The sequence below is a fragment of the Callithrix jacchus genome, chromosome 22, assembly GCF_049354715.1.
Source record: "Callithrix jacchus isolate 240 chromosome 22, calJac240_pri, whole genome shotgun sequence".
NCBI classification, from domain to species: domain Eukaryota; kingdom Metazoa; phylum Chordata; class Mammalia; order Primates; family Cebidae; genus Callithrix; species Callithrix jacchus.
The window spans coordinates 8246235-8273737 of NC_133523.1; the positions used below are offsets into that span (position 1 = coordinate 8246235).

Consider the following 27503-nt stretch of genomic DNA (forward strand, 5'->3'; position numbering starts at 1 on the left):
AGTGAGCTGAGATTGCACCATTGTACTCCAGCCTGGGTGACAAGAGCAAAACTCTGTCTTTAAATAATAAATAAATGTTTGGCCATGTGTCATTAATGCATTACAATACTTTGCTATGTAAAAATATCATCTTCACATAAAAAGGAACAATACAGAAGAATATACCTAATCCTGTATGCATCTAGTTATATAACATCAAAATATATAAATTAAAAATGACAAAATTACAGTATGTTAATACATAAACGTAATGGGAAAGTTCACTACACCTCTATCACTAAATAAGGTTAGGAAAATAAATCTGAACATATGTACTGTATTTGGAAATACGATTACATTACATTCATGTGCATATACCCTATATCCAAATATTAGAGAATATACATTGTTTTCAAAGAAACAACATGGATAACATTTGACCAATTTATAGGTTTACCAGTTAGATTCTGCATTCTGCTGGAATTCAGCAGAACACCACCTCAAAAACAAACAACAGATCATGTTGGCTTCAATCAGTTAGGGGTTTCTTTTAGACACGTAAGAAGGGTAGGAATAAGGAGTCCAGAGCAGACGCAGCCATGAGGCTCTTGGAGAGCCCAGAGCATTGTAATCATTGGTTGCACTTTGGTTTCTGCCATCATGGTAAAAAAAAGAAGCTCTTCAAACTCTAGATCTTGAGGCCACTTTTCCAAGAGACAGAATGGGTGAGATGAATGGAAACTAAGCGAGGAGAACAAGCCAGACGATGTTCCCCACAGTGACTTCTACTTACTTCTCATTGCCAAGGGAGTTGGGAAAAAAACCTGCCTGGGCTTCAGGAAAAAAACTTTAAGATTGAGAACTTTCGATACTGTTCACAGACAACTTGAACATGTTTCTTTCTTAAGGCAAATAAACAGAAGAAGAATAAACACTGAGAAAGAAGCCAACAGTATCTGCCATACCAGGATAGTGAGTAAATAATAAGTATTATAAAGCTCATGTACTCTGACAATAATGCCATTAGAAAAATGTGCATTACAAATACTAATTTCCATTATGATAAACAAAATCACTTAGAAGATATCTGGAAATAACTTTTTGAATATGCAATGTGTTGATGTCCTTAAGCAAATTATAATAAGTATATTGCATTATAATTATGAAATATGTTAATATTTATTTTAGGGAACAGCTATACACAAATGTTTATATTAAAAAAAAAGACTTCAATTAATTTTCCCTGGGAGTCAGGGGAAGACTAAAAAATTAATGAGCTAGCAGTCCAATCTATAGATGAGACACTGATAAACTTGAACATGTTACTTTGTTTAAGCAAATACAGAGTCGACACTGAGAAAGAAGCCAACAGTATTTGCTGTACTAGGATAGAGAGAAAATAACTCAAAACAGTTATTACACTTTTTGTTCCCAGTAAAAATTGTGGCCACTCAGTGAAGAGTTGAGGCTGAGGCATCCTAACACTGATTACATTCCTAGGGGTTTCTCCATATAAGTTCTCTCATATACAAGAAAGAGAAGAATCACTGAAACATTTTCCAACATTAATACACTCATAGGTTTTGCATCCAGGGAGAAGTTCCATATTTTCCCTAACACAGAGGCATCATGGAAGGCTTTCTCTTATTCTTCATATTTGCAAGTTTCTCTGCAGTGTGAATGCTCACAAGTTTCCTAACAAATGTGGAAAAAAGGAAAGCTCTCCAATGTTGATGTTCAATGAGGCATTCTCTCCAGAATTAATTCTCAAGTCCCTTAAAAACAGAGAGAACATTCAAGGTTTTCCCATGGTCACTGAAGAAGCCCACACTGTATTTTGCTCAGTAATGTGAACACTTTTGCTGTAGGGTATTCCACATTTGAGTGTTGTTCCATGTATGATTTCCAATGTGTCTTATGGGATGACTGTCCCTGAAGGCTTCTGCATTCTGATGACACATTTGCAGACTTTCTCCCTTAGTGTGAACTGTCACGTGAATCCCCGGTGATATCACGGAAGGCTTTCCTACAGCTGTTCCATTCTTCGGGATTCTCTCAATACATCATCTTCTGGGCCCATCAGGGTAAGAGTTGGAGCTGAGAACTTTACCATGCAGATTGTACTCAAAAGGTTTTTCTCTTCAGAGTGAATTAATGGGAGTCACTGAATGCTATTTCATATTGATTAGATTAAAAGGGTGATGTGCTAAGGGCTTTTCTTCATTAATTCCATGGCAAGTTTCCCAGATGTTTCTGAGTGATCTGTTTCCTGGTATTCATACCTTCTGTAGTCTCCCGCATCATATCAGGATTGGTGTGTTGTGAGACCGATACAATAGGAAATAAGAGAGAGCTTAACAGTCCTCCCAAGGATAGGTCATAAAAGCCATTTTGGCCTCTGTACTGGTCCTCTCTTGGATCACTAACCTTGGGGAGAACTTATTGCCAAATCATAAAGGAACTCAGCCTTGTAAAGAGGCCTGCGTGGAAAAGCCTACATGTTAATGACTGAAGGTCCCCTGACAACAACCAACACCAACTTTCCAGGCATGTGAATGAGTCATCTTGGAGTGGACTGTTCATCAGTAAAGATGTTAGATGACCACAGCTTTGGCTGACATCTTGACCGCAAGTAAGCGCATGAAAGATCCTGCAGTGCAACTACAGACATAAGCTGTTCTTGAATTCTTGACCTGTACAAATTGTGAGATAATAAATGTTTGCTGTTTGAAGCCACAAAGTTTTTTGGGATCATTTGTTATGCTGTAAGAAATAACATACATCCAGTGTGAGCTCTCTCAAAATATCTTAAGGATGAAAGATCAATGAGTGCTTTCCCCCAGATGTTCCTGCAGTAATTCATATCCACCTATTATGTATTCTCTTGTGCACAGAAAGGTAGGAGTTACTAGTGAAGGATTTCCCACAATGATTACATTCATAGGGTTTTTCTCCAGTGTGAGTTCTTAAGTGCTTCTTCACAGCTGAGAGATTATTAAAGGCTTTTCCACAGTCATTGCACTCATAGGGTTTCTCTCCAGTATGTATCCTCTTGTGCACAGTAAGAGAAAAGCTACTGCTGAAGGATTTCCCACACTCATTACATTCATAGGGCTTTTCTCCAGTATGAGTTCTTACATGCTGTGTCAGATAGGAGCTCTTCCTGAAGGTTTTTCCACAATCATGACATTCATAAGGTTTCTCTCCTGTATGAATGCTATTGTGCCCAGTTAGGGAGGACCTTGTGCTGAAAGCTTTTCCACACTGATTACATTCATGGTGGTTCTCCCCTGTGTGAATTCTCTTGTGGCTTTTGAGGTTACAACTAGTGCGGAAGACGTGAAAACACTGATTACATTCGTAGGGTTTTTCTCCAGTGTGAATTCTCACATGCAGTCTAAGGGATGAGGGATCACTAAATGCTTTCCCACAGTGATTGCATTCATAGGGCTTCTCCCCATTATGGATTCTCTTATGAATAGTTAGGTAAGATCTACTGCTGAAGGACTTCCCACATTGATTACAGTCATAGGGTTTTTCTCCAGTATGTATTCTCTTGTGCTGAGTTAGGTTAGATTTTGTGCTGAAGACTTTAAAACACTGATTGCATTCATTGAGCTTCACTCCACGATGACTTCTTTCCTAAGGATTAAGAGACGAATGATAACTATAATTTATAATATAGGAAATACTTAATGTTCTCATAGGAATTTTATCTCCCAGGAATTCTATTACATTATTATAATTGGTATTTTGGCACTTTAAGTGGTTGTATATGGTTTCTGCCCAGTTTCAGCTCTAAGAAAGTTAAAAAAGATAGATGCTTTGCCACAAGCCCTTATCAGAGTCACAAAACATTTTCTGATAACTTCTGAAGTTTCATTTCCAGCAGTCAGTATCTGAGCCACAGATAGGAAATATTTACTTGTGGGAACTCTCAGTAAAGAAGTAATTTTGGAGCTAACTCATATTTCTCTAAAAATTCACAATTTTCACAGTGTCTCTCCAGGGACACGGCATTCTCAATTATAAATGACACTTTCCTTTAATGCCTCTCCTGGTTATTTTGCACCCTTTCTAAACTTAGGGCATTCTCCTACTGTAGAAAACCAGAAATCACCCATGTTAGTCTTACTGTTTTTACACGTTTAGACTGTTCTTTTTTGAAAACATGCTTCTTAGGAGTTAACCATTTGGCTTTAAGTAGAGTCTCCAAATCTGAAACAAATGGAAAAGAAATTTAGGTTGATGGAGGAAAGAAATGGAAATTATAGGTCCCTGAGAATATGAGGAAGACTTTTCAAAGTCCTCTTTGTTGCAAACATCCTCAAACACCCTGATCCCTTAGAGTCTGCCCTTACACATGTGATGTTTGCAACAAAGAGGATTTGGTTATGAAAAGTTTAAGTATTCATTTTAAACAAAGATTCTAGACAAATTGAGTCTGGTCACAGATTGACAAAAAGAGGAGCGATCAGGAATGCAAAGTGGGAAGGAACTTGATTGAAATTTTAAAAAGAGTTGCATCTTTGTTTCTTCCCTGAGCCTGAAGCAAAGTATGAGATGATGAAGAGAGAGACAGAAAAGGAAGTACACAAGGGTGCTCATACCAAATGTTCTCGTGCATCTTTGTCAGGAAAAGGGCATTTTACAAAGTTCCCTGATTGACATTAACTAATGCAATACTGCCAACCACCAAGCCACTGGCCAGAGCTATTCCTCACAAGGGCTCACATACACCTGGTGCTCACCTGGACAGGTGCTTGGTAGAATTCCTCTTTCCTCTGTCATTACCTTCTTGTCTTGTTCCCACTGGGATATCAGTCTGGGTTTATTAACATGACAACCTATTTATGGAAAAAATACACATGATACAGGGAACTGTGCTGGGGACAACCAACTCCATGAAACAAAAGCCAACATTTCTGAAGATGGAAAAGTGTGACTTTAGGAGCAGTGAAATAAATACCTTAATTCTAATGCACTGGTAACTCTCACAGGGAACAAAAATGCAAACATATTCAACTCAATATTCAAGGTAATAGGGCATAAATAGCCCTAGAAGCCTACACCTAAGTTCAAATGCACACTTTAGTGGCCCCAAAACTTTTAACCGTGAAGAATATAAAGTCAGGACAAGAAAGAGATCTTCAGTTCATGAGGCAGGAATGAGAGACATCCCATGTGGGTGGGACCGTATCTGTCTCATTCATCACTGTACTCTCAAGCCCCAGCACAGACCTAAGAACATGGAGGTGCTTAAGAAAGACTTGGGATAAGGGATGACAGTGACAGTGGTGGAGTACGGAATTCCAAAAGTTCATCTGTCACAGTGAATAAACTGGCAAAAGCTGTCAGAGTCCACTTTATTGGAACTCTGGAAATTTATCGAAAGTCCATAGCAATCAGGAGAATGCTTTATCAGAAAACCCAGCTGAATCTGGGTAAGAGCGCTTTATGATACTTTAAATGGACTCTAGTCCCGTCCTCTTTCTCCTGCTTTGTCTACAACCTTGCAGACAACAGCCTGCATTCCTAGTACTTGGAGGGAGCAGAACAGAACTTACTCTGTGGTTGTTTTTTCTGACCTGTCTGGTGGTTCCCTGAAGGACTGGCTCAAAGCCTTGCCTTGATTTATCTAATACTTCGAGGACTTAGCTGGTTACCCTGAACACATGTGGCTGACATATGTAAAGGCAGATGTATTAGTCAGTACTGCCTGAGGCAAGAGAAAACAGTAGAAGCAAACCAAAGACTAAACAAAAAGCCTGGAAGGAAAAATGGGGAAAAAGATGGGGAGTAGGACTTTGAAGAGTCTTCCTCAAATTCTCAGGAACCTATAATTCCAAGCATATACCCAGGGCTGGGAACATATTCAGAAAATACCTCAGAAGGCACGAAACCCTTACCTTTTGCTGACCTTCAGGCTCTGCACAAGCTAGAAATGAAGGGCAAGGCAGAGTTAACTGCCTACCTAAGTATTAAAGGCATGTCCCTATGTACACGTAGAGCCCATGTAAAGAGACTGGAAGTCTTTTTCCCTTTTTTGTTCCAGGCCTTCAAATCACTATATGACCATTAAGCTATCAGAAGAGACTTCAGTGGCCACATGTGACAAATACAGACATTACAAAGTTAGTTCTGAAATAGAACTATTGTATATTCTAACAGTAGTTTATAATATATATTCTTGAACTTTAGAATATACAATAGCTCTATTTCAGAACTGTTGTATGTGGCTGGGCACAGTGGCTCAAACCTTGTACTCCCAGCACTTTGGGAGGCCGAGGCAGGTGGATCATGAGGTCAAGAGATTGAGACTATCCTGGCCAACATGGTGAAACCCTGTCTCTACTAAAAATACAAAAATTAGCCAGGTGTGGTGGTGGGCACCTGTAATCTCAGCTACTCTGGAGGCTGAGGCAGGAGAACTGCTTGAACCTGGGAAGTAGAGGTTGCAGTGAGCCAAGATTGCACCACTGCACTCCAGCCTGGGGGACAGAGCAAGACTCCATCTCAAAAAGAAAAAAAAGAACTGTTGTATGTTCTACAGATACAATACTAACTACAAGAAGCAAAACAAACTCTGGAGATGGGGAAAAGTCTGATTCCCAAAACGTCATTTTATAGTATTCCAAATGCCTAGTTTCAACAAAATAATTATGAGGCAGGCAAGGAAACAAATGTTGGGCCCATTACAAGAAGAATGAAGCTGGTAGAAACTGTCCCTTCAGAAGTTCAAACACTGGACTTTACTATACAAGTAAAATAAATCAACTATCTTAAACCTGCTAAAAGATGTACAAGAAATATGTATAAAGAACTAAAGGAGGCCAGGCATGATGGCTCATGCCTGTAATCCCGGCACTCAGAGAGGCTGAGGCAGGTGGATCACCTGAGGTCAGGAGCCTGACCAATATGGAGAAACCCTGTCTCTGCTAAATACACAAAATTAGCTGGGGGTGGTGGTGCATGCCTGTAATCCCAGCTACTTGGGAGGCTGAGGCAGGAAAATCACTTGAACCTGGGAGGTAGAGGTTATGATGGGCTGGGATCACGCCAGTGCACTCAAGCCTGGGTGAAAAGAATGAAACTACGCCTCAAAAAAAAAAAAAAAAAAAAAGAAAAAAGAACTAAAGGAAATCATGAGTACAAATTCTCATCAAATGAGAAACAGCAAAACAGGTACAACTATGGCATATCAAAAAAATACAAAAATGGAAAATGTAAAGAGATAGAAACTTCAGGAAGGCAAATAAAAATCTGAGTTGAAAAGTACAGTATCTGAAATGAAACATTCAGCACAGATTTGAGGAGGCAGAAGACAAAATTGGTGTCCACAAAGATGGGACACTTGATATTATCCAGTTTGAGGAGCAGAAAAAAGAGAGAGACCTGGGGTGGTGGCTCATGCCTATAATACCAGCACTTTGTGGGGACGAGGCAGGAGGACTGCTTGTGTCTGGGAGTTCAAGACCAGCATGGGCAGCATAGTGAGACCCTGAATCTACAAAAAAAAATTAAACAGCTGGGCATGGTGATGCATGTTTGTAGCCTTGCCTCCCTGTTTCAGAGGCTGATGTGGGAGGATCACTTGAGCCCAAGAGGTCAAGGCTGTAGTAAGCCATGATCAGTCCACTGCACTCAAACCTAGGTGACAGAGTAAGTGAGAACCTTTATCAATGAGAGAGAAAGAGAGAGAGAGAGAAAAATTTAAAAAAGATGAACAGAGCCTGAGACCAGTGGGATATTATCACACATATTAACATATATATGATGCAGAGAAGAGAGAGATGTAGAGAAAGGGGTGAGAAGGTGGAAGAAATAATGGCTAAAAAATCCTCTCAAAATTTGAAGAAAGGCACAAATGTACAAATCCAAGAAGCTCAACAAACTCAAGTAGAATAAACTTGAAAAAAATATTCATACTGAAACACACACACACACACACACACACACACACACACACACACACAGTTTGAGACAGGGTCTTCTTACTCTGTCACCCAGGCTGGAGTGCAGTGGCATGATCATGGCTCACTACAACCTTGATCTCCTGGGTTCAAGCAATTCATCCACCTCAGCCTCCCAAGAAGCTGGGACCACATGTGTGCACCACCACATCTGGCTAATTTTTAATTTTTTTTTGTAGAGACAGGGTCTCTCTAAGTTGCCCAGGATGGTCTCATACTCCTGGCCTCAAGGGGTCCTCTTGCCTCAGCCTCCCAAAGTGTTGGGTTTATAGGTGGAAGCCACTGTAACCAGCATCAAACACATATTAATCAGACTGTTGAAAGACAAAGGCAGCATCCTAAAAACAGCAAGAGGGAGGTGACTTATCATGTACACAGGATCCTTGGTAAGATTAACAGACAATTTCTCATCAGAAACAATGGAGACCACCAAGCAGTGGGGTGGTATATTCAGTGTTGAGAAAAAATGGCAACCAAGAATTCTGCATCAGCAAGCCTCCCCTTCAAAAATAAAGAAATGAAGACCTTCCCATAAACAAAGACTGTTTGTCACTATTACATCTACCCTACAAAAAATGATCAAGGGTGACCTCACGACAAAATGAAAAGAAAACGACAGTAACTTGAATCCACAGAAAGAAGTGAAGAACAGTGGTAAAGGTAAATACAGAGATAAATATCAAAGTCACTGACACTGTGTTTTCAGTTTGTAACTTCTCTTTTATTACTACATAGTTTAAAGACAAAACCATAAATGATTATTTATGTACATTAATGGGCACACAATGCATACAGATGTACTTTGTGACAAAATTACTAAACAAAACATCTATAATGAAACAAAGTTTTTATATACTATTGACACTAAGTTGCTATTAAACTAGATTGTTATAAATTAAAATGCTTATTAGAATTCCCAGGCCAACCACTAAGAAAACAACTAAAAAGAATACAAAGAAATGAGAAGGGAGTCAAAATGGTACACTAGAAAATATCCAACACTAAAGGAAACAACAATGAAACAACTGAGGAACAAAAATGATATGACACATAGAAAAAAGCAAATAGGTATTTAGCAAACAGTGAACAGGCAGAAGTATCTCCTTCCTTGTCAGTAATTACACATTAAGGTGGATTTTGGCAGAATGGATTTAAAAAATAACCCAATTACAGATGGTCCCCAGTTTACAATTTTTGATGGTGCAAAGGTCATATGCTTTCAGTAGAAACTACACTTCAAGTACCCTATAACCATTCTGTTTTTTTCACTTTCAGTACAATATTCAATATATAATTTATAACTGTTGAGATATTCAACACTTTATTATAAAAAATACTGTTACGTTAGATGACTTTGTCCAACTGTAGGCTAATGTAAGTGCTCTGAGCATGTTTAAGCTAGCCTAAGCTATTATGTTCAGTAGGTTAGGTAAATTAAATGCATTTTGACTTTTTTTTCCTTTTTTCATTGTTTTGCATTTTTTCTTACGGCATTTTAAACTTACAATAGCTTTATTGGAACATAACCCCATCAAAGTTGTTGAGAATCTGTACATACCATCTATATGAGACTTGCTTTTCATTTGAAGACACAAATATGGTTGATAATGAACAAAGGGAAAAAGATATTTCACACAAGAAAAAATTTTATAAAACACAGAGAAAAACATTATAGATTTATAAGGTATCAATTCATGGAGAAAATATAACAGTTATAAACATATACGTGCCTAATAAGAACTTCAAAACAGATCAAGTAAAAACTGGCGTAACTGAAGAAAGATATAGAGTTTTATAATAAGAGTTTGAGACTTCAATAGTCCACTTTCAATAATGGATAGGACAACATATTAGAAGACCAAAAAGGAAACAGAGGGCTTAAACAATACTATAAACTAACCAGACCTAACAGATATAGAAAGAACATGCCACCCAACAAGAGAACACATATACATCTCAAATGCACATGGAACATTCTCCAGGACAGAACATATGTTAGGCTATAAAGAAAGTCTCACTAAATTGAAAAACAATGAATTCATATAAAGTATCTTCCCTAACCACAACAGAATGAGATTAAAAATGAGTAACAGAAGGTTATGTATCTGAAGACTTAACATTGTTAAGGTGACAATACTACCCAAAATGATCTACAGAGGTAATAGAATCATTATCAAAATGCCGACAGTTTTCTTTTATTTCAGAAATGCACAAACTGATCTGAAAATTTGTGACACTACAAGGGATCTTGAACAGACAAAGTGTTGAAAAAGAATAACAAAGTAGGAAGATTTACGCTTACTATTATCAAAACTTACTACAACGCAACAGTCATCAAGACAGGGTGGTACTGACCCAAGGATAGATACATAGACCAATGAAGCCAGGAGTGGTGGCTCACGCCTGCGATCCCAGCACTTTGGGAGGCCGAGGCAGCTGGATAACTTGAGGTCAGGAGTTCAAGATATATAGACCAATGGAATAGAATTGAGAGTATATAAATAAACTCCAGTGTGTATGGCCACATACTTTCCAATGAGGGTGCAAAGCTCATCTGACGGAAAAAGAACCGTATCTTCTATAAAGGTGGTGAGATAACTGGATATACTAAATGCAAAAGAATAAAGTTGACCCTTTCTCCACACCATATGCAAAATTCACTCAAAATAGATGAAATAGCTAACTGGAAGAGTTAAAACTAGAAAATTCTTGGAAGAAAATGGGTAAATCTTCATGACCTTGACTTTGGCAACAGTTTCTTAGGTATCACACTAAAAACACAAGCAAGAAAGAAAAACTACATACAACAGACTTCACAATTAAACCTTTTTTGGTTTTTTGAGATGGAGTCTCACTCTGTTTCTCAGGCTGGAATACAGTGGATCTCAGTTCATTGCAACCTCTGCCTCCCAGGTTCAAGCGATTCTCCTGCCTCAACCTTGCAAGTATCGGAGATTACAGGCACCTACCACTGGGCCTGGCTAGCATTTGCATTTTTAATAGAGATGGGGCTTTACCAAGTTGTTCAAGTTGGTCTTGAACTCCTGACCTCAGGTAATCTGCCCATCTTGGCCTCCCAAAGTGCTGGGATTACAGCTGTTAGCCACTGTGCCTGGTTAAAATTATAACTTTTGTGCATTCAAGTGCCCCATCAAGAAAATGACAAGATACCCACAGAATAATTATTTATGTGTTGTATTTTGAGTAAGGATTTTGTATCCAGAACATAAAATAAACTTTCATAATCCAACAACAAAAAGAAACAACCCAAATAAAACATGGGCAGAAGGCTGGGAGTCGTGGATCACACTTGTAATCCCAGCACTTTGGGAGGCTGAGGCCGGCAGATCACTTGAGGCCAGGAGTTTTAGACCAACCTGGCTAACACAGCAAAACCCTGTATCTATTAAAAAAAAAATGTGTGTGTGTGTGTGTGTGTGTGTGTGTGTTAGCCAGGCATGGTGGTGCATGCCTGTAAGTCCAGCTTCTTGGGAGGCTGAGGCATGGGAACTGCTTGAATCCAGGAGGCGGAAGTTGCAGTGAGCCAAGATCGCACCATGCACTCCAGCCTAGGTGACAGAAGAAGACTCTGTCAAAACAAGAAACGAACAACAACAACAGAACAGGCAAAGGACCTGAATAGATATTTTTCCAAAGAAAAATAGCCAACAAGTACATGAAAAGATGCTCCATGTCATTTGTCATTAGAAAAACACAAATCAAAATGAGACAGCACTTCATACCTACTGGTATGACTACAGTCAAAAAGACAAGGGCTGGGGGAGGATCCAACATGGCCAAACAGGAACAGCTCTGGAGTGCAGTTCCTAGCAAGAACAGTGCAGAGGGTGAGTGCTCACCACATTTCCAAACAAGTTTTCACTGCCCACAGACCAGGAGATTCCCAGGCTGAAGTGCAGCGGTTTCAGCCGGTGCTGGGTCAGCGCACAGAAACTCACACAAGTCTGGGTGGCCGTTTCAACTGGCGCCTGGAACGCCTGGGAGACAGAGCCGCCCATTCAACTGAAAGGGAGGGGGCTGAGACAGGGAGCCAGGTGATCTGGCTAGGTGGGTACCACCCCCGCAAGACAAGCAATCTGAAATGCTCTGGATTGAGAGTTTTGCAGCAAGCACAGCTGGACCAAGGATGGTCCAGCTCAGTGGGGGGAAGGGCATCCCCCACTACAGATGCAGTCCATAACTACCAAGACAGTTCACACAGCAGCTGGGCAGAGCCAGTGGCAGCTCAGCAACACCTCTGCTGGCAGACTGTGACTAGATTATTCTGTATGGGGCGGGGCATCTCTGAAAAAAGGCAGCAGCACCACAGGAACTTATAAATAAAGCTGACCTTTCTCGGACAGAGCACCTGGGAAAAGAGGCGCTTATGAGTTCAGTTGCAGCAGACTTAAAGGTACCCGCCCAGCAGCTCTGCATGGAATAACAGAGCTCTCAGAACAGCACTTGAGCTCCTATAAGGGACAAACTGTCTCCTCAAGCAACTCTCCGACCCCCATATACCCAAAGAGACACCTCATAAAGGAAAGCTCAGGCTGACATCTGGCAGGTACCCTTCTGGATGAAGATAGTAGAGGAAGAACTGGTGGCAACCCTTGCAGTTCTGCAGCCCCCGCAGGTGGTCCCCAGGGGAGCGGGGTCTGGAGTAGACCTCCAGAGGTCCTGCAACAGAGAGCCCTGAATGTTAGAAGGAAAACTAAGAAGAAGAAAGAAATAGCTTCAACATCAACAAAAAGGATGTTCACTCAGAGACCCCATCCAAAAGTCAACAATTACTAAGACCACAGGTAGATAAAGCCCTAAGATGGGAGGAAACCAGTGCAAAAAGGAGGAAAACACCAAAAACCAGAACAGCTCTCCTCCTCCAAGGGATCACAACGCCTCACCAGCTAGGGATCAAAGATGGATGGAGAATGAATCTGATGAATTGACAGAAACAGGCTTCAGAAGGTGGGTAATAACAAACTTCTCAGAGATAAAAGAACATGTGCTGACCCAATGCAAAGAAACTAAGAACCTAGAAAAAAGGTTAGATGAGATTCTAACTAGAATAAACAACTTAGAGAAGAGTATGAACGACTTGATTGAGCTGAAAAACACAGTACAAGAACTTTGCAAAGCATACACAAGTTTCAGTAGCTGAAGCGACCAAGCAGAAGAAAGAATATCAGAGATTGAAGATCAACTTAACTAAATAAACGAGAAGGCAAGAATAAAGAAAAAAGAGTGAAAAGAAATGAACAAAGCCTCCAAGAAATACGAGATTATGTGAAAAGACCTAATCTACATTTGATAGGTGTACCTGAATGTGACCAAGAGAATGAATCCAAGCTGAAAAACAATCTTCAGGATCTTATCCAGAACTTCCTCAAATTAGCAAGGCAGGCCAACATTCAAGTCCAGGAAATACAGAGAACACCACAAAGGTATTCCTCAAAGAAGAGCAACCCCAAGGCACATAATCGTCAGATTCACTAGGGCTGAAATGAAGGAAAAAAATGCTAAGGGCAGCAAGAGATAAAGGTCGAGTTATCCACAAAGGGAAGCCCATCAGACTCACAGCGCATCACTCTGCAGAAACCCTACAAGCCAGAATAGAGTGGGGGTCAATATCCAACATCCTTAAAGAAAAGAACTTTCAACCCAGAATTTCATATCCAGCCAAAAACTAAGCTTCATAAGCGAAAGAAAAAGAAAACCCTTTATAGAAAAGCAATTGCTGAGAGATTTTGTCACCACCAGGCCTGCCTTAGAAGAGTTCCTGAAAGAAGCACTAAACAAGGAAAGGAACAACCAGTACCAGCCACTCCAAAAATGTACCAAATGGTAAAGACCATTGACATAATGAAGAAAATGTGTTAACTAACAGGCAAAACATCCAGCTAGCATCAAAATGGCAGGATCAAATTCACACATAACAATATTAACCTTAAATGTAAACGGACTAAATGCCCCAATCAAAAGATACAGACCGGCCAACTGGATAAAAAATCAAAACCCATTGATGTGCTTTATTCAGGAAACCCATCTCACGTGCAAGGACACATATAGGCTAAAAATAAAGGGATGGAGGAAGATTTATCAAGCAAATGGAGAGCAAAAAAAGCAGGAGTTGCAATCCTAATCTCTGATAAAATGGACTTTAAACCAACAAAATCAAAAGAGACAAAGAAGGGCATTACATAAAGATCAATGTATTAAGAAGAACTAACAATCCTAAATATATATGCACCCAATACAGGAGCACCCAGGTACATAAAGCAAGTTCTTTATGACCTACAAAGAGACTTAGACTCCCACACAATAATAGTGGGAGACTTTAACACTCCACTGTCAATATTAGACAGATCAACAAAGCAGAAAATTAACAAGGATATCCAGGACTTGAACTCAGATCTGGACCAAGTGGACCTAATAGATATCTACAGAAATCTCTACCCCAAACCCACAGAATATATATTTTTCTCAGCACCACATGGCACCTACTCTAAAATTGATCACATAATTGGAAGTAAATCACTCCTCAGCAAATGCAAAAGAATGGAAATCATACCAGTCTCTCAGACCACAGTGCAATCAAATTAGAACTCAGAATTAAAAAACTAACTCAGAACCACACCACTTCATGGAAACTCAACAACTGGCTCCTGAATGTCGACTGAATAAACAATGAAATGAAGGCAGAAACAAAAATGTTCTTAGAAACCAAGGAGAATGAAGATACAATGTACCAGAATCTCTAGGACACATTTAAAGCAGTGTCTAGAGGGAAATTTATAGCAATAAATGCCCACCAGAGAAGCAAGGGAAGATCTAAAATTGACAACCTATCATCAAAATTGAAAGAGCTAGAGGAGCAAGATCAAAAAACTCAAAACCTAGCAGAAGACAAGAAATAACTAAGATCTGGGCAGAACTGAAAGAGACAGAGACACAAAAAATCCTTCAAAAAAAAAAAAATCAATAAATCCAGGAGCTGTTTTTTTTTAAAAAAAGATCAACAAAATAGATTAATAAAAAAGAAAAGGGAGAAGAATCAAATAGATGCAATAAAAAACAATAAAGGGAATATCACCGACTCCACAGAAATACAAACTACAATCAGAGATTACTACAAACAACTCTATGCACATAAACCAGTAAACCTGGAAGAAATGAATAAATTCCTGGACACTTGCACCCTCCCAAGCCTAATCCAGAAAGAAGTTGAAACCTTGAACAGACCAATAACAAGGGCTGAAGTTGAGGCAGCAATTAATAACCTACCAACCAAAAAAAGTCCAGGTCCAGACAAGTTCATAGCTGAATTCTACCAGACATACAAAGAGGAGCTGGTACCATTCCTTTGGAAACGATTCCAAACAATTCAAAAAGAGGGAATCCTTCCCAAATCATTTTATGAGATCAACATCATCCTAATACCAAAACCTGGCAGAGATTCAACAAAAAAAGAAAACTTCAGGCCAATATCCATGATGAACACAGATGCAAAAATCTTCAATAAAATACTGGCAAACCGACTGCAACAGTGCATCAAAAAGCTTATCCACCATGATCAAGTAGGCTTCATTCTGGGGATGCAAGGCTGGTTCAACATACGCAAGTCTATAAAAGTAATCCACCACATAAACAGAACCGAAGACAAAAACCATGATTATCTCAACAGATGCAGAGAAGGCCTTCAACAAAATTCAACAGCCTTTATGCTAAAAACTCTCAATAAACTAGGTATGGAAGGAATATATCTCAAAATAATAAAAACTATGACAAATCTACAGCCAATATCATACTGAATGGGCAAAAACTGGAAGCATTCCCTTTGAAATCTGGCACTAGACAAGGATGCCCTCTCTCACCACTCCTATTCAATATGGCACTGGAAGTTCTAGCCAGAGCAATCAGGCAAGAAAAAGAAATAAAGGGTATTCAAATAGGAAAGGAGGAAGTCAGACTGTCTCTATTTGCAGAGGACATGATCGTGTATCTAGAAGACCCCATTGTCCCAACCCAAAATCTCCTGAAACTGATAAGCAACTTCAACAAAGTCTCAGGATACTAAATCAACATGCAAAAATCACAAGCATTTCTATACACCAATAACAGACAAACAGAGCGCAAATCATGAGCATACTCTCATTCATAATTGTTACAAAGAGAATAAAATACCTAGGAATACAACCAACAAAGGATGTAAAGGACCTCTTCAAAGAGAACTACAAACCACTGCTCAAAGGAAATAAGAGAGGATACAAACAAATGGAGAAACATTCCATGCTCATGGTTAGGAAGGAACACCATCGTGAAAATGGCCATACTGCCCAAAGTAATTTATAGATTCAACGCTATTCCCATCAAGCCACCTTCTTCACAGAACTGGAAAAAACCACCTTAAACTTCACATGGAACCAAAAGAGAGCCCTCATAGCCAAGACAATCCTAAGCAAAAAGAACAAAGCTGGAGGCATCACACTACCTGATTTCAAACTATACTAGAAAGCTACAGTAATCAAAACAGCATGGTAGTGGTACCAAAACAGAGATATAGACCAATGGAATGGAACAGAGGCCTCAGAGACAATGCCACATATCTACAACCATCTCATCTTTGACAAACCTGACAAAAACAAGCAATAGGAAAGGATTCCCTGTTTAATAAATGGTGTTGGTAAAACTGGCTAGCACTGTGCAGAAAGCAGAAACTGGACCCCTTCCTGATACCTTACACTAAAATTAATTCCAGATGGATTAAAGACTTAAACATAAGACCTAACACCATAAAAACCCTAGAAGAAAACCTAAGCAAAACCATTCAGGACACAGGCATAGGCAAGGACTTCATGACTAAAACACCAAAAGCATTGACAACAAAAGCCAAAATAGACAAATGGGACCTAACTAAATTCCACAGCTTCTATACAGCAAAAGAAACAATCATTAGAGTGAACCAGCAACCAACAGAATGGGAAAAAATTTTTGCAATCTACCATCTGACAAAGGGCTGATATCCAGAATCTACAAAGAACTAAAACAGATTTACAAGAAAAAAACCCATCCAAAAGTGGGGGAAGGATATGAACAGACACTTTTCAAAAGAAGACATATATGAGGCCAACAAACATGAAAAAATGCTTATCATCACTGATTATTAGAGAAATACAAATCAAAACTACATTGAGACACCACCTCACGCCAGTTAGAATAGCAATCATTAAAAATCTGGAGACAACAGATGCTGGAGATGATGTGAAGAAACAGGAACACTTTTACACTGTTGGTGGGAGTGTAAATTAGTTTAACCACTGTGGAAGACAGTGTGGTGATTCCTCAAGGACCTAGAAATAGAAATTCCATTTGACCCAGCAATCCCATTAATGGGTATATATCCGAAGGACTATAAATCATTCTATTATAAAGACACATGCACACGTATATTCATTGAGGCACTGTTTACAATAGCAAAGAACTGGAACCAACCCAGATGCCCACTGATGATAGACTGGACAAGGAAAATGTGGCACATATACACCATGGAATACTATGCAGCCATAAAAATGATGAGTTTGTGTCCTTTGTAGGGACATGGATGAATCTGGAAACCATCATTCTCAGCAAACTGACACAAGAGAAAATCAAACACCGCATGTTCTCACTCATAGGCGGGTATTGAACAATGAGAACACATGGACACAGGGAGGGGGGAGGGACAGCGGGGGGGAGTGGGGAGGGACAGTGCGGGGGAGTGGGGAGGTCAGGGAGGGATAACATGGGGAGAAATGCCAGACGGGGGCATGGAGGCAGCAAACCACATTGCCATGTGTGTACCTATGCAACAATCCTGCATGATCTGCACATGTACTCCAGAACCTAAAGTGCAATTACAAAAAAAAAGGGCTGGGAAAGACAGGAGAAGCTGGAACTCTCATGCATTGGTGTGAATGTGAAGTGGTGCAGCTGCTGTGGAAAAGTCTGGCAGTTCCTCAAAAAGCTAAATGCAGAAATGTCATGTGACCTAGCCTTCCACTCCTAGTATATACCCAAGAAAATGGAAAGTGGGAATTTAAACAAAAATTTGGACATTATTCATGATAGTCAAAAAGTGGAAACAATTCAAATGTTTATCAACAGAAAAACAAATTGGCAAAATGCGGTATGTTCATACAACGGAATATTATTCAGTCATAAGGAACGAGATGCTGGAGCAACATAGCTAAGCTCTTCAAACACCGTGCTACATGAAAGAAGTCAGACACAAACGGTAACGGATTTTATAATTCAATTTAAGTGATATGTTCTGGATAGGTAAATCCCTAAAGACAGAAACCAGATGACTGGTTACCAGCAGCAGCGAGTAGGGAGGTAATGAGGATTGACTGCTTACTGGGATGGGATTTCTTCCAGGGGTGATGAAAACAGTGCAATGTTAGACAGGGCTGATGGCTGCACAATACCACGAATATATTAAAAACCACTGGACTGGACATCTAAGAATGGTTAAAATGGTGAATTTTATGTTGCATGAATTTTACCACAATAAAAAAATAAGGCAAGTCTTCCACGAGAGTCATTAAATAAATGCAGAAATGACGTCAGGCTTACCCAGGGAGGCCAGGTTCCTGCAGTTTTCCAGCATCACATCCTTGTACAGTGTCCTTTGGGCAGGGTCCAGCAACGCCCACTCCTCCTGGGTGAACTCCACAGCCACATCCTCGAAGGTCACCAACCCCTAAAGCATGGCAAACATCACAGTTTAGCTGAGGACCACCCTCACCAACTGCACAGGAGAATAGAGCCAGGGCTGGGGAAACCTGAGCGGGCTTCTGAGCTCCTCTCCCTGGCTTCCAGGCTCAGCCCTCAATGCTTGACTCCTTAGGCCACTCCTCAGGTTTAATGCACAGTACCCCAGAGCAACTGTCTTCTATCTCTTAGACTGGGGGCTCCTGTGATCTTATTCTCTCAATCTCCAGGGGAGCACGGGCCCGGGACATGGCAGAAAGCAGAGGAACACTTGGCGAGTGAATGAACGATTCCCTATGGTTTTTATAAACTGCTTGGGCTTAGAACACCGTCACACCTTTACTTGGCTTTCCCTTAAAACTCTCAGGAGCACATGATGTACTGAGGGACCTGGAGAAAGTTCTGAACCTGCAGTAACCGTCCACACACACCGATTTTCTGGGAAGCCCTCACCCTCCATCAGATGCCTGGAAATTCTGGGATGCCTCAGGAGCCAGTCTGGCTGCAGGGCTCCAGGCTGCTGGAAGGTATGAAGTCCAAACTTCTGGCTAAAGGAATAATGATTTGGGAAAAGGAGCATCCAACTCACCTGCAGCCAGCTTGTCAGGAGCTCATTAACCAGGCCTCCGCCTTCTGTGTGTCCTTTTTGCTGAGAGGCTGGGAACGGGGAAGACGCAGCTGGAGGAGGAGAAATGAGTCCCGGGGATTCAGGCTTGTCTAACACCCACATATCTACCTGTGATTGACTATATCGCCCTCCTATACCCACGCAGCGCCCACCTACACCCCATGCAAACACCTACCCACGGCTCTCCTAAGACACCCAAACACAGCCCTGTCTCACCAACAAAAGGTAACAGGGCTCAAGGTCTGACTGCACTTGGGGAAGAGATTATTCCCACTTCGCAGATGAGAAAACAGGTTCCAAGGACATCGCTATGTTTTTATCAGGTTCACAGAAAGAAAAAAAGGGAGAATTCAAAAGCTCCAGCACATTCACTACACAATAACATCCACAGACACCCAAACACCTAAGTCCCAAATCCCAAGAGCTGCCCCATCGGACACGGAGGACCTCTGGGCCCCTGGGGATCCACTCCTGCCTCACCTGCTCTGCCCAGCCCCCTCCCGTCTCAGGCTGAGGGTCAGAGCCTTTCAATCCTGGACTATGAGAAATGCTAAGACCCCGTGACTCACCACCGGTGGCGGGTAGGACAAGGGCCGCCATCCTGTGACTCCGACAACAAAAGGGCAGCCGGGAGGCAGGATGAGCCTTCCTTCTTCCTGCAGCACCCTCAGGACAGTGCTCTGGAAGAAATGGGACACTCCAAGTCCCCACAGCCTCCTCCCTCTCGGGATGCTGGGGACAGGCCCTCCTCAGCCCACCCTTCCTGTCCTTCAAATGCAAGTTCTGGATTCCACACTGGGCCTTTATTTTGCAGAGCAGGCAATGAATTCAAGGCCAGCTGATGGAAAACGTGCTTCCTCTATCCCCAGCTCAACCACTCTGCTCCACCCCCTTTGAGAACCTTGGCTTCGTGCAGTCTCATGGCACATTCCTCCCATCCAAGTGCGGCCAGAAACGCATTCCCCGCTACGCCTCCTTCCCTGGGGACTCAGACGCCTGCCTCCATCACTCCTCCCACCTCCAGTCCCAGCTTCTGGATGACATCAAAAACCCCCAGGGTCTCAGGAGTTTCTCAGCTCCAGGGCTCTTTGTCCCTTCTCTCCTCATCAGCCACACGTTTCCACAGGTCCCCTTAGGCTTGGTCATCACTAGGCACTGTCCTACCACCCAGAATGACGTTCGAAAACTCCCCTCTCTCTGAACCCAACCTTCCTCCTCAACTTCCACCATGTTCACTCATTTTTTCTCTCACTGCATGTCCTCTGACCCATGCAAGCCTCAGTCACCCCTCCTGCCTGTGCTCTGGCTCAGTCACCCCATCCTGCCTGTGCTCTACCTCAGTCACCCCCTCCTGCCTGTGCTCTGCCTCAGTCACCCCCTCCTGCCTGTGCTCTGCCTCAGTCACCTCCTCCTGCCTGTGCTCTGCCTCAGTCACCTCCTCCTGCCTGTGCTCTGGCTCAGTCACCCCCTCCTGCCTGTGCTCTGCCTCAGTCACCTCCTCCTGCCTGTGCTCTGCCTCAGTCACCTCCTCTCCTGCCCTGTGCTCTGCCTCAGTCACCCCCTCCTGCCTGTGCTCTGCCTCAGTCACCTTCTCCTGCCTGTGCTCTACCTCAGTCACCTCCTCTCCTGCCTGTGCTCTGCCTCAGTCACCTCCTCTCCTGCCTGTGCTCTGCCTCAGTCACCTCCTCTCCTGCCTGTGCTCTGCCTCAGTCACCTCCTCTCCTGCCTGTGCTCTGCCTCAGTCACCTCCTCTCCTGCCTGTGCTCTGCCTCAGTCACCTCCTCTCCTGCCTGTGCTCTGCCTCAGTCACCTCCTCTCCTGCCTGTGCTCTGCCTCAGTCACCTCCTCTCCTGCCTGTGCTCTGCCTCAGTCACCCCTCCTGCCTGTGCTCTGCCTCAGTCACCCCTCCTGCCTGTGCTCTGCCTCAGTCACCCCTCCTGCCTGTGCTCTGCCTCAGTCACCCCTCCTGCCTGTGCCCTGCCTCAGTCACCCCCTCCTGCCTGTGCCCTGCCTCAGTCACCCCCTCCTGCCTGTGCCCTGCCTCAGTCACCCCCTCCTGCCTGTGCCCTGCCTCAGTCACCCCCTCCTGCCTGTGCCCTGCCTCAGTCACCCCCTCCTGCCTGTGCCCTGCCTCAGTCACCCCCTCCTGCCTGTGCCCTGCCTCAGTCACCCCCTCCTGCCTGTGCTCTGCCTCAGTCACCCCCTCCTGCCTGTGCCCTGCCTCAGTCACCCCCTCCTGCCTGTGCTCTGCCTCAGTCACCCCCTCCTGCCTGTGCTCTGCCTCAGTCACCCCCTCCTGCCTGTGCTCTGCCTCAGTCACCCCCTCCTGCCTGTGCTCTGCCTCAGTCACCCCCTCCTGCCTGTGCTCTGCCTCAGTCACCCCCTCCTGCCTGTGCTCTACCTCAGTCACCTCCTCTCCTGCCTGTGCTCTACCTCAGTCACCTCCTCTCCTGCCTGTGCTCTGCCTCAGTCGCCCCCTCCTGCCTGTGCTCTGCCTCGGTCACCTCCTCTCCTGCCTGTGCTCTGCCTCAGTCACCCCCTCCTGCCTGTGCTCTGCCTCAGTCACCCCCTCTTGCCTCAGTCACCCCCTCCTGCCTGTGCTCTACCTCAGTCACCTCCTCTCCTGCCTGTGCTCTACCTCAGTCACCTCCTCTCCTGCCTGTGCTCTGCCTCAGTCGCCCCCTCCTGCCTGTGCTCTGCCTCGGTCACCTCCTCTCGTGCCTGTTCTCTGCCTCGGTTACCCTCTCCTGCCTTGGTCACCCCCCTCCTGCTTGTGCTCTGCCTTGGTCATCCCCCTTCTGCCTGTGCTCTGTCCCGGTCACCCCCTTCCTGCCTGAACTCTGTCTCAGTCAGTCCTTCTCCTGCCTCAGTCACCCCCTCTCCTGCCTCAGTCACCCCCTCTCCTGCCTCAGTCAGTCCCTCTCCTGCCTCAGTCACCCCCTCTCCTGCCTCAGTCAGTCCCTCTCCTGCCTCAGTCACCCCCTCTCCTGCCTCAGTCAGTCCTTCTCCTGCCTCAGTCACCCCCTCTCCTGCCTCAGTCAGTCCCTCTCCTGCCTCAGTCAGTCCCTCTCCTGCCTCAGTCACCCCCTCTCCTGCCTCAGTCAGTCCCTCTCCTGCCTCAGTCACCCCCTCTCCTGCCTCAGTCAGTCCCTCTCCTGCCTCAGTCACCCCCTCTCCTGCCTCAGTCAGTCCCTCTCCTGCCTCAGTCACCCCCTCTCCTGCCTCAGTCAGTTCCTCTCCTGTCTCAGTCACCCCCTCTCCTGCCTCAGTCAGTCCCTCTCCTGCCTCAGTCACCCCCTCTCCTGCCTCAGTCAGTCCCTCTCCTGCCTCAGTCACCCCACTCCTGCTCGTGCTCTGCCTCGGTCACCCCTTTCCTGCCAGGACTCTGCCTCGGCCACCCACCGTCCTGCCTTAGCCACCCCCTCTCTGGATTTCATCCTCACCCAGCTGCCCCTCATTTCAGCTGATTTCCCTCCCCACCACCATCAGGCTAGCCCAGCAGAACTCTAGCCAGGTGTGACTTTCATCATCCACCCACTCCAGGGGACATTCAGGCAGATGACTCTGTGCTAGGACTGTGACGCTGCCACTCTGGAAGAACACAGTAATCAACATGAAAAGAACTCTCAGCCCTGCTGGGTGATCCTACCTCACGCCTCCTACCCTGTCCCCTTTGTGGTAACTGCTTCCTAATGAGTGATCCCAGCCTTCTGGTGCTCACACCCTACGTAGGCCCAACACACACATGGAATTAGGGCTGACCTGTGTGACCAGCAGAACACGGCATAAGAGACAGCGGGGGTGGGTGCAGGGGTGACTTCCAGGGCTAGGTCCTAGAAAGCAATGCAGCTGCTGCGTTGGTCTCCGGGATGCTGCTCTAGCAGATGCCAGTTGTCATGCTGGGAAGATGCTCAAGCAGCCCTGTGGAGAGGCCTAGGTGGAGAGGAACTGAGGCCTTTCACCAACAGCCAGCTCTGACTTGCAGGCCATGGAGGGGCCCCCAGTACCAGTGGGGCCTTCGGATGACGCGGACCCAGCTGAAAGCCTTCTGCAGGTTTCCAGCCAGAGCCTTCCAGCCAAGCCACTCCAGAATTCCTGAAACACAAAAACAGTGAGACAATAAATGGCGATTGTTTTAAGTGACTATGGTGTGAGATCATTTGTTAGGCAGCAAGAGATGACAAATCATCTCATTTTCAGCAATCAGGATCCCACTTCTCAGGGTAACAATCACAAGGAGGAATCTACTTTCCTGTGTCGCCGCCAGCACTGCAACCTGCGCCCTGCTCTCCCGGTTCCTCCCGTCGCAGACAAGGAGCCGCCTGCCTTCTCCACCGGGCCTGCTGGGCAGTTCTGGCCTGGGGTCCACGCTCCTGCTTTTGAGGAGCTGTCCATGCTCGAAGCTCTCTCCTCTGCTGCTACACTCCTCCTCACGCCCCTCAAGCCTGATCTGGCATCCTCCACAGTGCCATGAGCCTACGCTGGGAGCACAGCTTTCTTTCTGGTTACTGCCCAGTCTGTGTCCCCCATCCCAGCCAGAGCTCTTCACTCTGTCTCTTTCCTCAGTCCTTACATGGTGCAATCTGGCTTCCCCACTGCATCCCAAGGACAATACCCTTGGTGGAATCGCCAGTGACCTCACTCACAGGGAGACGCAGATTACAGCAACTCTGGTACTATTTCCTAACTGTCAGGTCAACAGAGACACAGTGGCCCACACCCTTCATTCTCACACACTGCTGGGGGCAACCCCTAGGGAAGGAAATTTGCTGATGTCAAGCAAGGCTGCAAAAAACATCTGCTCTTTTGTAGAATCCCACTTCTCAAAATCTATCTCGAAGGTACACAAATACCAAAAGACGTGTAAGATAATTCACTGTGGGACTTCGTATAACCACAAAGGGCTGAAAACACCACAAATGACCATCAGTAGGGGACTGGTTGAATAAACTAAGTGATAGCTTTCAGGCTGGTGCAAAAGTGATTGTGGTTTTTGCCACTGAAAGCTTTTTGAGTAACTGCCAAACTTTTCCACAGCAGCTGCACCTTTTCACATTCCCTCTTGGTCTTGGTCACACCTCTTTCCCTCTTCTTTTTTTTTTTTTTTGAGGCGTCTCACTCTGTCACCCAGGTTGGAGTGCAATGGCGCAACCTGCAACCTCTGCCTCCCAGGTTCAAGCAATTCTGCCTCAGCTTCCCTCGTAGCTGGGATTATAAGCACCTGCCACCATGCTCAGCTAATTTGTGTATTTTCCGTAGAGACAGGATTTCACCATGTTGGCCAGGCTGGTCTCGAACTCCTGAACTCGGGTGATCCACCCAACTCAGCCTCCCAAAGTGCTGGGATTACAGGCATGAGCCACTATGCCTGGCCTGAAAACAAATTTTTAATTGTGTTTCATTTTCATTGGTTTAATTGATATAGCTCCATGTGGCTAGTGGCTACCATGCTGGACAGGGCTTAGACATGCGGAGGCCTGACTTCCTTGAGGATGCAGAGGCAAGGCCCTGTGAATGGCACATAGCCCTGGGCTAAGGGGGCTGCCTGCAGGTCTGCACAGACAGGAGCTGGGGCACAGTGGGCGCTGTGAGCCCTCTGATCTAGGCCTGGATGAAAGCGAGCAGCAATGCATTCTCCCAGGTCTCTTCTTTCTACATCCTTCCTACTCCAAGACCATCATCCAGGCTTAGGGAAGAATCATCTGATCCCTAAGCTACCTCAGAACACCCTGTCTCTTGCCTCTTAAATATCTTCCTTCTGAATCCTGAAGTCCTTGTTAATTCACATGCTTACACTACATGCAAATCGCATCACCCTCCGGCCCACAGCTCTTCAGTCTCTTCCCACTGGCCTGAGAACAGAGTCTGAAGTGAGACCTGGTCTGGTTCTGCCTCCCTCTTGGTCTTGGTCACACCTCTTTCCCTGTTCTTCTCTTTTTTTTATGAGAAGGAGTCTCACTCTATTACCCAGGCTGGAGTGCAGTGGTGCAATCTCAGCTCACTACAACCTCTGCCTCCCAGGTTCAAGAAATTCTCCTGCTTCGGCCTCCCACTTGGGACTACAGGTACGCACCACCACACTCAGCTAATTTTTACACTTTTAGTAGAGACGAGGTTTCACCAGGTGCTCTCGAACTTCTGACCTCAAGTGATCCTCCTGCCTCAGCCTCCCAAAGTGCTGGGATTACAGGCGTGAGCCACTGTGCCTGGCTTCTCTCCCTGTTCTTGTCTCGGCTTCAGCCATCCCCGTGTTCCCAGTGTAAGGAGCATGGCAGCCTCTCTCCTGCTGCAGGGGATTTTCCTTACGCAGCTTCCTCATGAGGCAGTGCTGACATATCCCTGTCCCCTCATTCCAGTCGAGCCCTGTGACTAGCTTCACCTGACCCCAACTTGTAGATGAAACAGCAATTCCCTTTTTTAGGGGCCTGTGAACCCCCAGCAGGAAAATAAAGGAAAATCCTGAAGATCCTTAAAGAGAAATTCCAGGCATCCAGCTAGCCCCAGAAGTAAATAAGGAACTTGTTAAACAAGAAGGTAATAGTAACCTAAAACAACAGCCAAAGAAGTTAAGACTCCAGAGATGCTTGCTTTCCCTATGAAACTGAAGATAACAACCTGTGTCCCTGAGTTGCCTTTCAGAGGCTGGGACTCCCAATGAGGACCCACTGAATGGATCTGCTGGCTCAGAGACTCCAGATAAGGGGGAAGTGAAGGCTGAACCTGAGCGTCCTTTGTGCTAAGTTTCTTCCTGAGGGGCTTGGAGAAAAGTCACTTCCCTAAGCTAGTTAACATTTTGCTACAGACCCTAAATTTTTAAACAACACTCACTGCAACCTCCACCTCCCAGGTTCAAGCAATTCTCTATCTCAGCCTCCCGAGTAGCTGGGATTACAGTCGCCTGCCACCATGCTCGGCTAATTTTTTGCATTTTTAGTAGTGATGGGGTTTCACCATCTTGGCCAGGCTGGTGTTGAACTCCTGACCTCATGATTCACCTGCCTTGGCCTCCCAAAGTGCTGGGATTACAGGTGTGAGCCACCACGCCCTGCCTACCTTGAACCTTTAAGAAACCTTCACTCTTAGTGACTTTCATATGGCTACAACTTGAGCACAGGAAAAGCCCATTAGCAGTTCTTCCACACAGCAGAGACTGCTGGAACTTTGCTGTAAGTTCCATGTTGTACTCACCTGATCACACAGAAACCCACGGGTCAGTGACAACAGGTGGACCTCGTGGCTGGTTTCAGCAGGAATCTGAGCTTGAATGACGCTTTTCTCAGCTGGAAATAAAAAGGCACAAAGACTTCTTTCGAGGCTTCTTACAGGCTGCACAGTTGTTGGCCATACCTGTTGGAAACACCATCCCATTCACTTTTTTTGGGTACTCAATAATTAAATGTGTAATAAGGGCCCAGCCTGGATTTATCTGATTCCTATCCGGCCATGTGTTCCTTAAGAGGGAAGAAAGCAGCTTGATGCTGTGTGCATTGGACTTGCTCAACTTACTAGTCTGGAGAGAGATTCTAAGGTGACTCCAGAGGCTTTAAAAATACCTTGTCACTTAGAGGCCCTATTAAGTGACTAAGCTGAATTTTTAACAATTTATATAGTTTATTCAGAATAGCAGAGTTTTTTTTTATTTTTTAAAGGCCCTAGAGTAGGATTTCCCAACTTGGCATTACTGAAAATTCTTTGTTGTGGGAGACTGTCCTGTACAACGTAGGATCTTTAAGAGCAAACAGCGTCCCTCTTCCCCGGCCTCCACCCTCTAGGTGACAGTAGCAGCCTCCCCTCCCCACAATTTGTGACAACCACAACAGTCTCCAGCCACAGTCAAAAGTCCCCTGGGGCGCAGAATGGCCCCTGATGAGGGCGACCGGGACTCTTTGGGGAGGCGACCGCGGCCCGGGGCCCCGACCCAGGAGAAAACAGCAGCTTCGGGCTGACCTGAGCACACAGCCGAGGCCTCAGGGACGGAAACGCGGCCCCCGGGAGGAACGCAGGGCCCGGGGCTGGCGGTGCCCACGACCCACGTCGTCCCTGGACTCCGACCCTAGTCCCCGCCCGCCGCTCACCAAGCCCGGCCCCTCCCGCGGGGACAAAAGCGCCGACTCGCGGAGACGGAGGGACTCGCTCCCCGGTGCCCCACGCGCGGCTCCTCCCACGGCACC

General features: G+C 44.7%; 1 protein-coding gene across 10 annotated transcripts; it reads right to left on the reverse strand.

Moving 5' to 3' along the window:
• Positions 1–37: 37 nt before the first annotated feature.
• Positions 38–27503, reverse strand: ZNF558 (zinc finger protein 558). Of its 10 annotated transcripts, none has more exons than XM_035284191.3 (9): positions 27408–27503; positions 26521–26612; positions 23095–23427; positions 19902–20012; positions 19294–19382; positions 18567–18693; positions 4731–4826; positions 4115–4197; positions 38–3621 (listed from the first exon to the last, which is right to left on the reverse strand). In XM_035284191.3, exons 3-9 carry the CDS (start codon positions 23117–23119, stop codon positions 2839–2841), a joined length of 1314 nt encoding a protein of 437 aa, XP_035140082.1. In that variant the 5' UTR covers positions 23120–23427; positions 26521–26612; positions 27408–27503; the 3' UTR covers positions 38–2838. The 10 variants fall into 10 exon arrangements, with proteins under 10 accessions (XP_035140082.1, XP_035140081.1, XP_035140083.1 ...); XM_035284190.3 differs by having other exon boundaries at positions 26521–26679; XM_035284192.3 differs by having other exon boundaries at positions 27280–27503.

Bases quoted from the DNA above. Each gene is read 5' to 3' on its own strand.
- ZNF558 (XM_035284191.3), bottom strand. From the start codon at position 23,119: ATGCCGTGTTCTGCTGGTCACACAG. The intron at 19,383-19,901 runs GTGAGTCACGGG...CTCCTCCTCCAG, and splicing joins TGTCCTACCCGCCACCGGTG to CTGCGTCTTCCCCGTTCCCA. The intron at 18,694-19,293 runs GTGAGTTGGATG...GCCATGCTTTAG, and splicing joins TCCTGACAAGCTGGCTGCAG to GGGTTGGTGACCTTCGAGGA.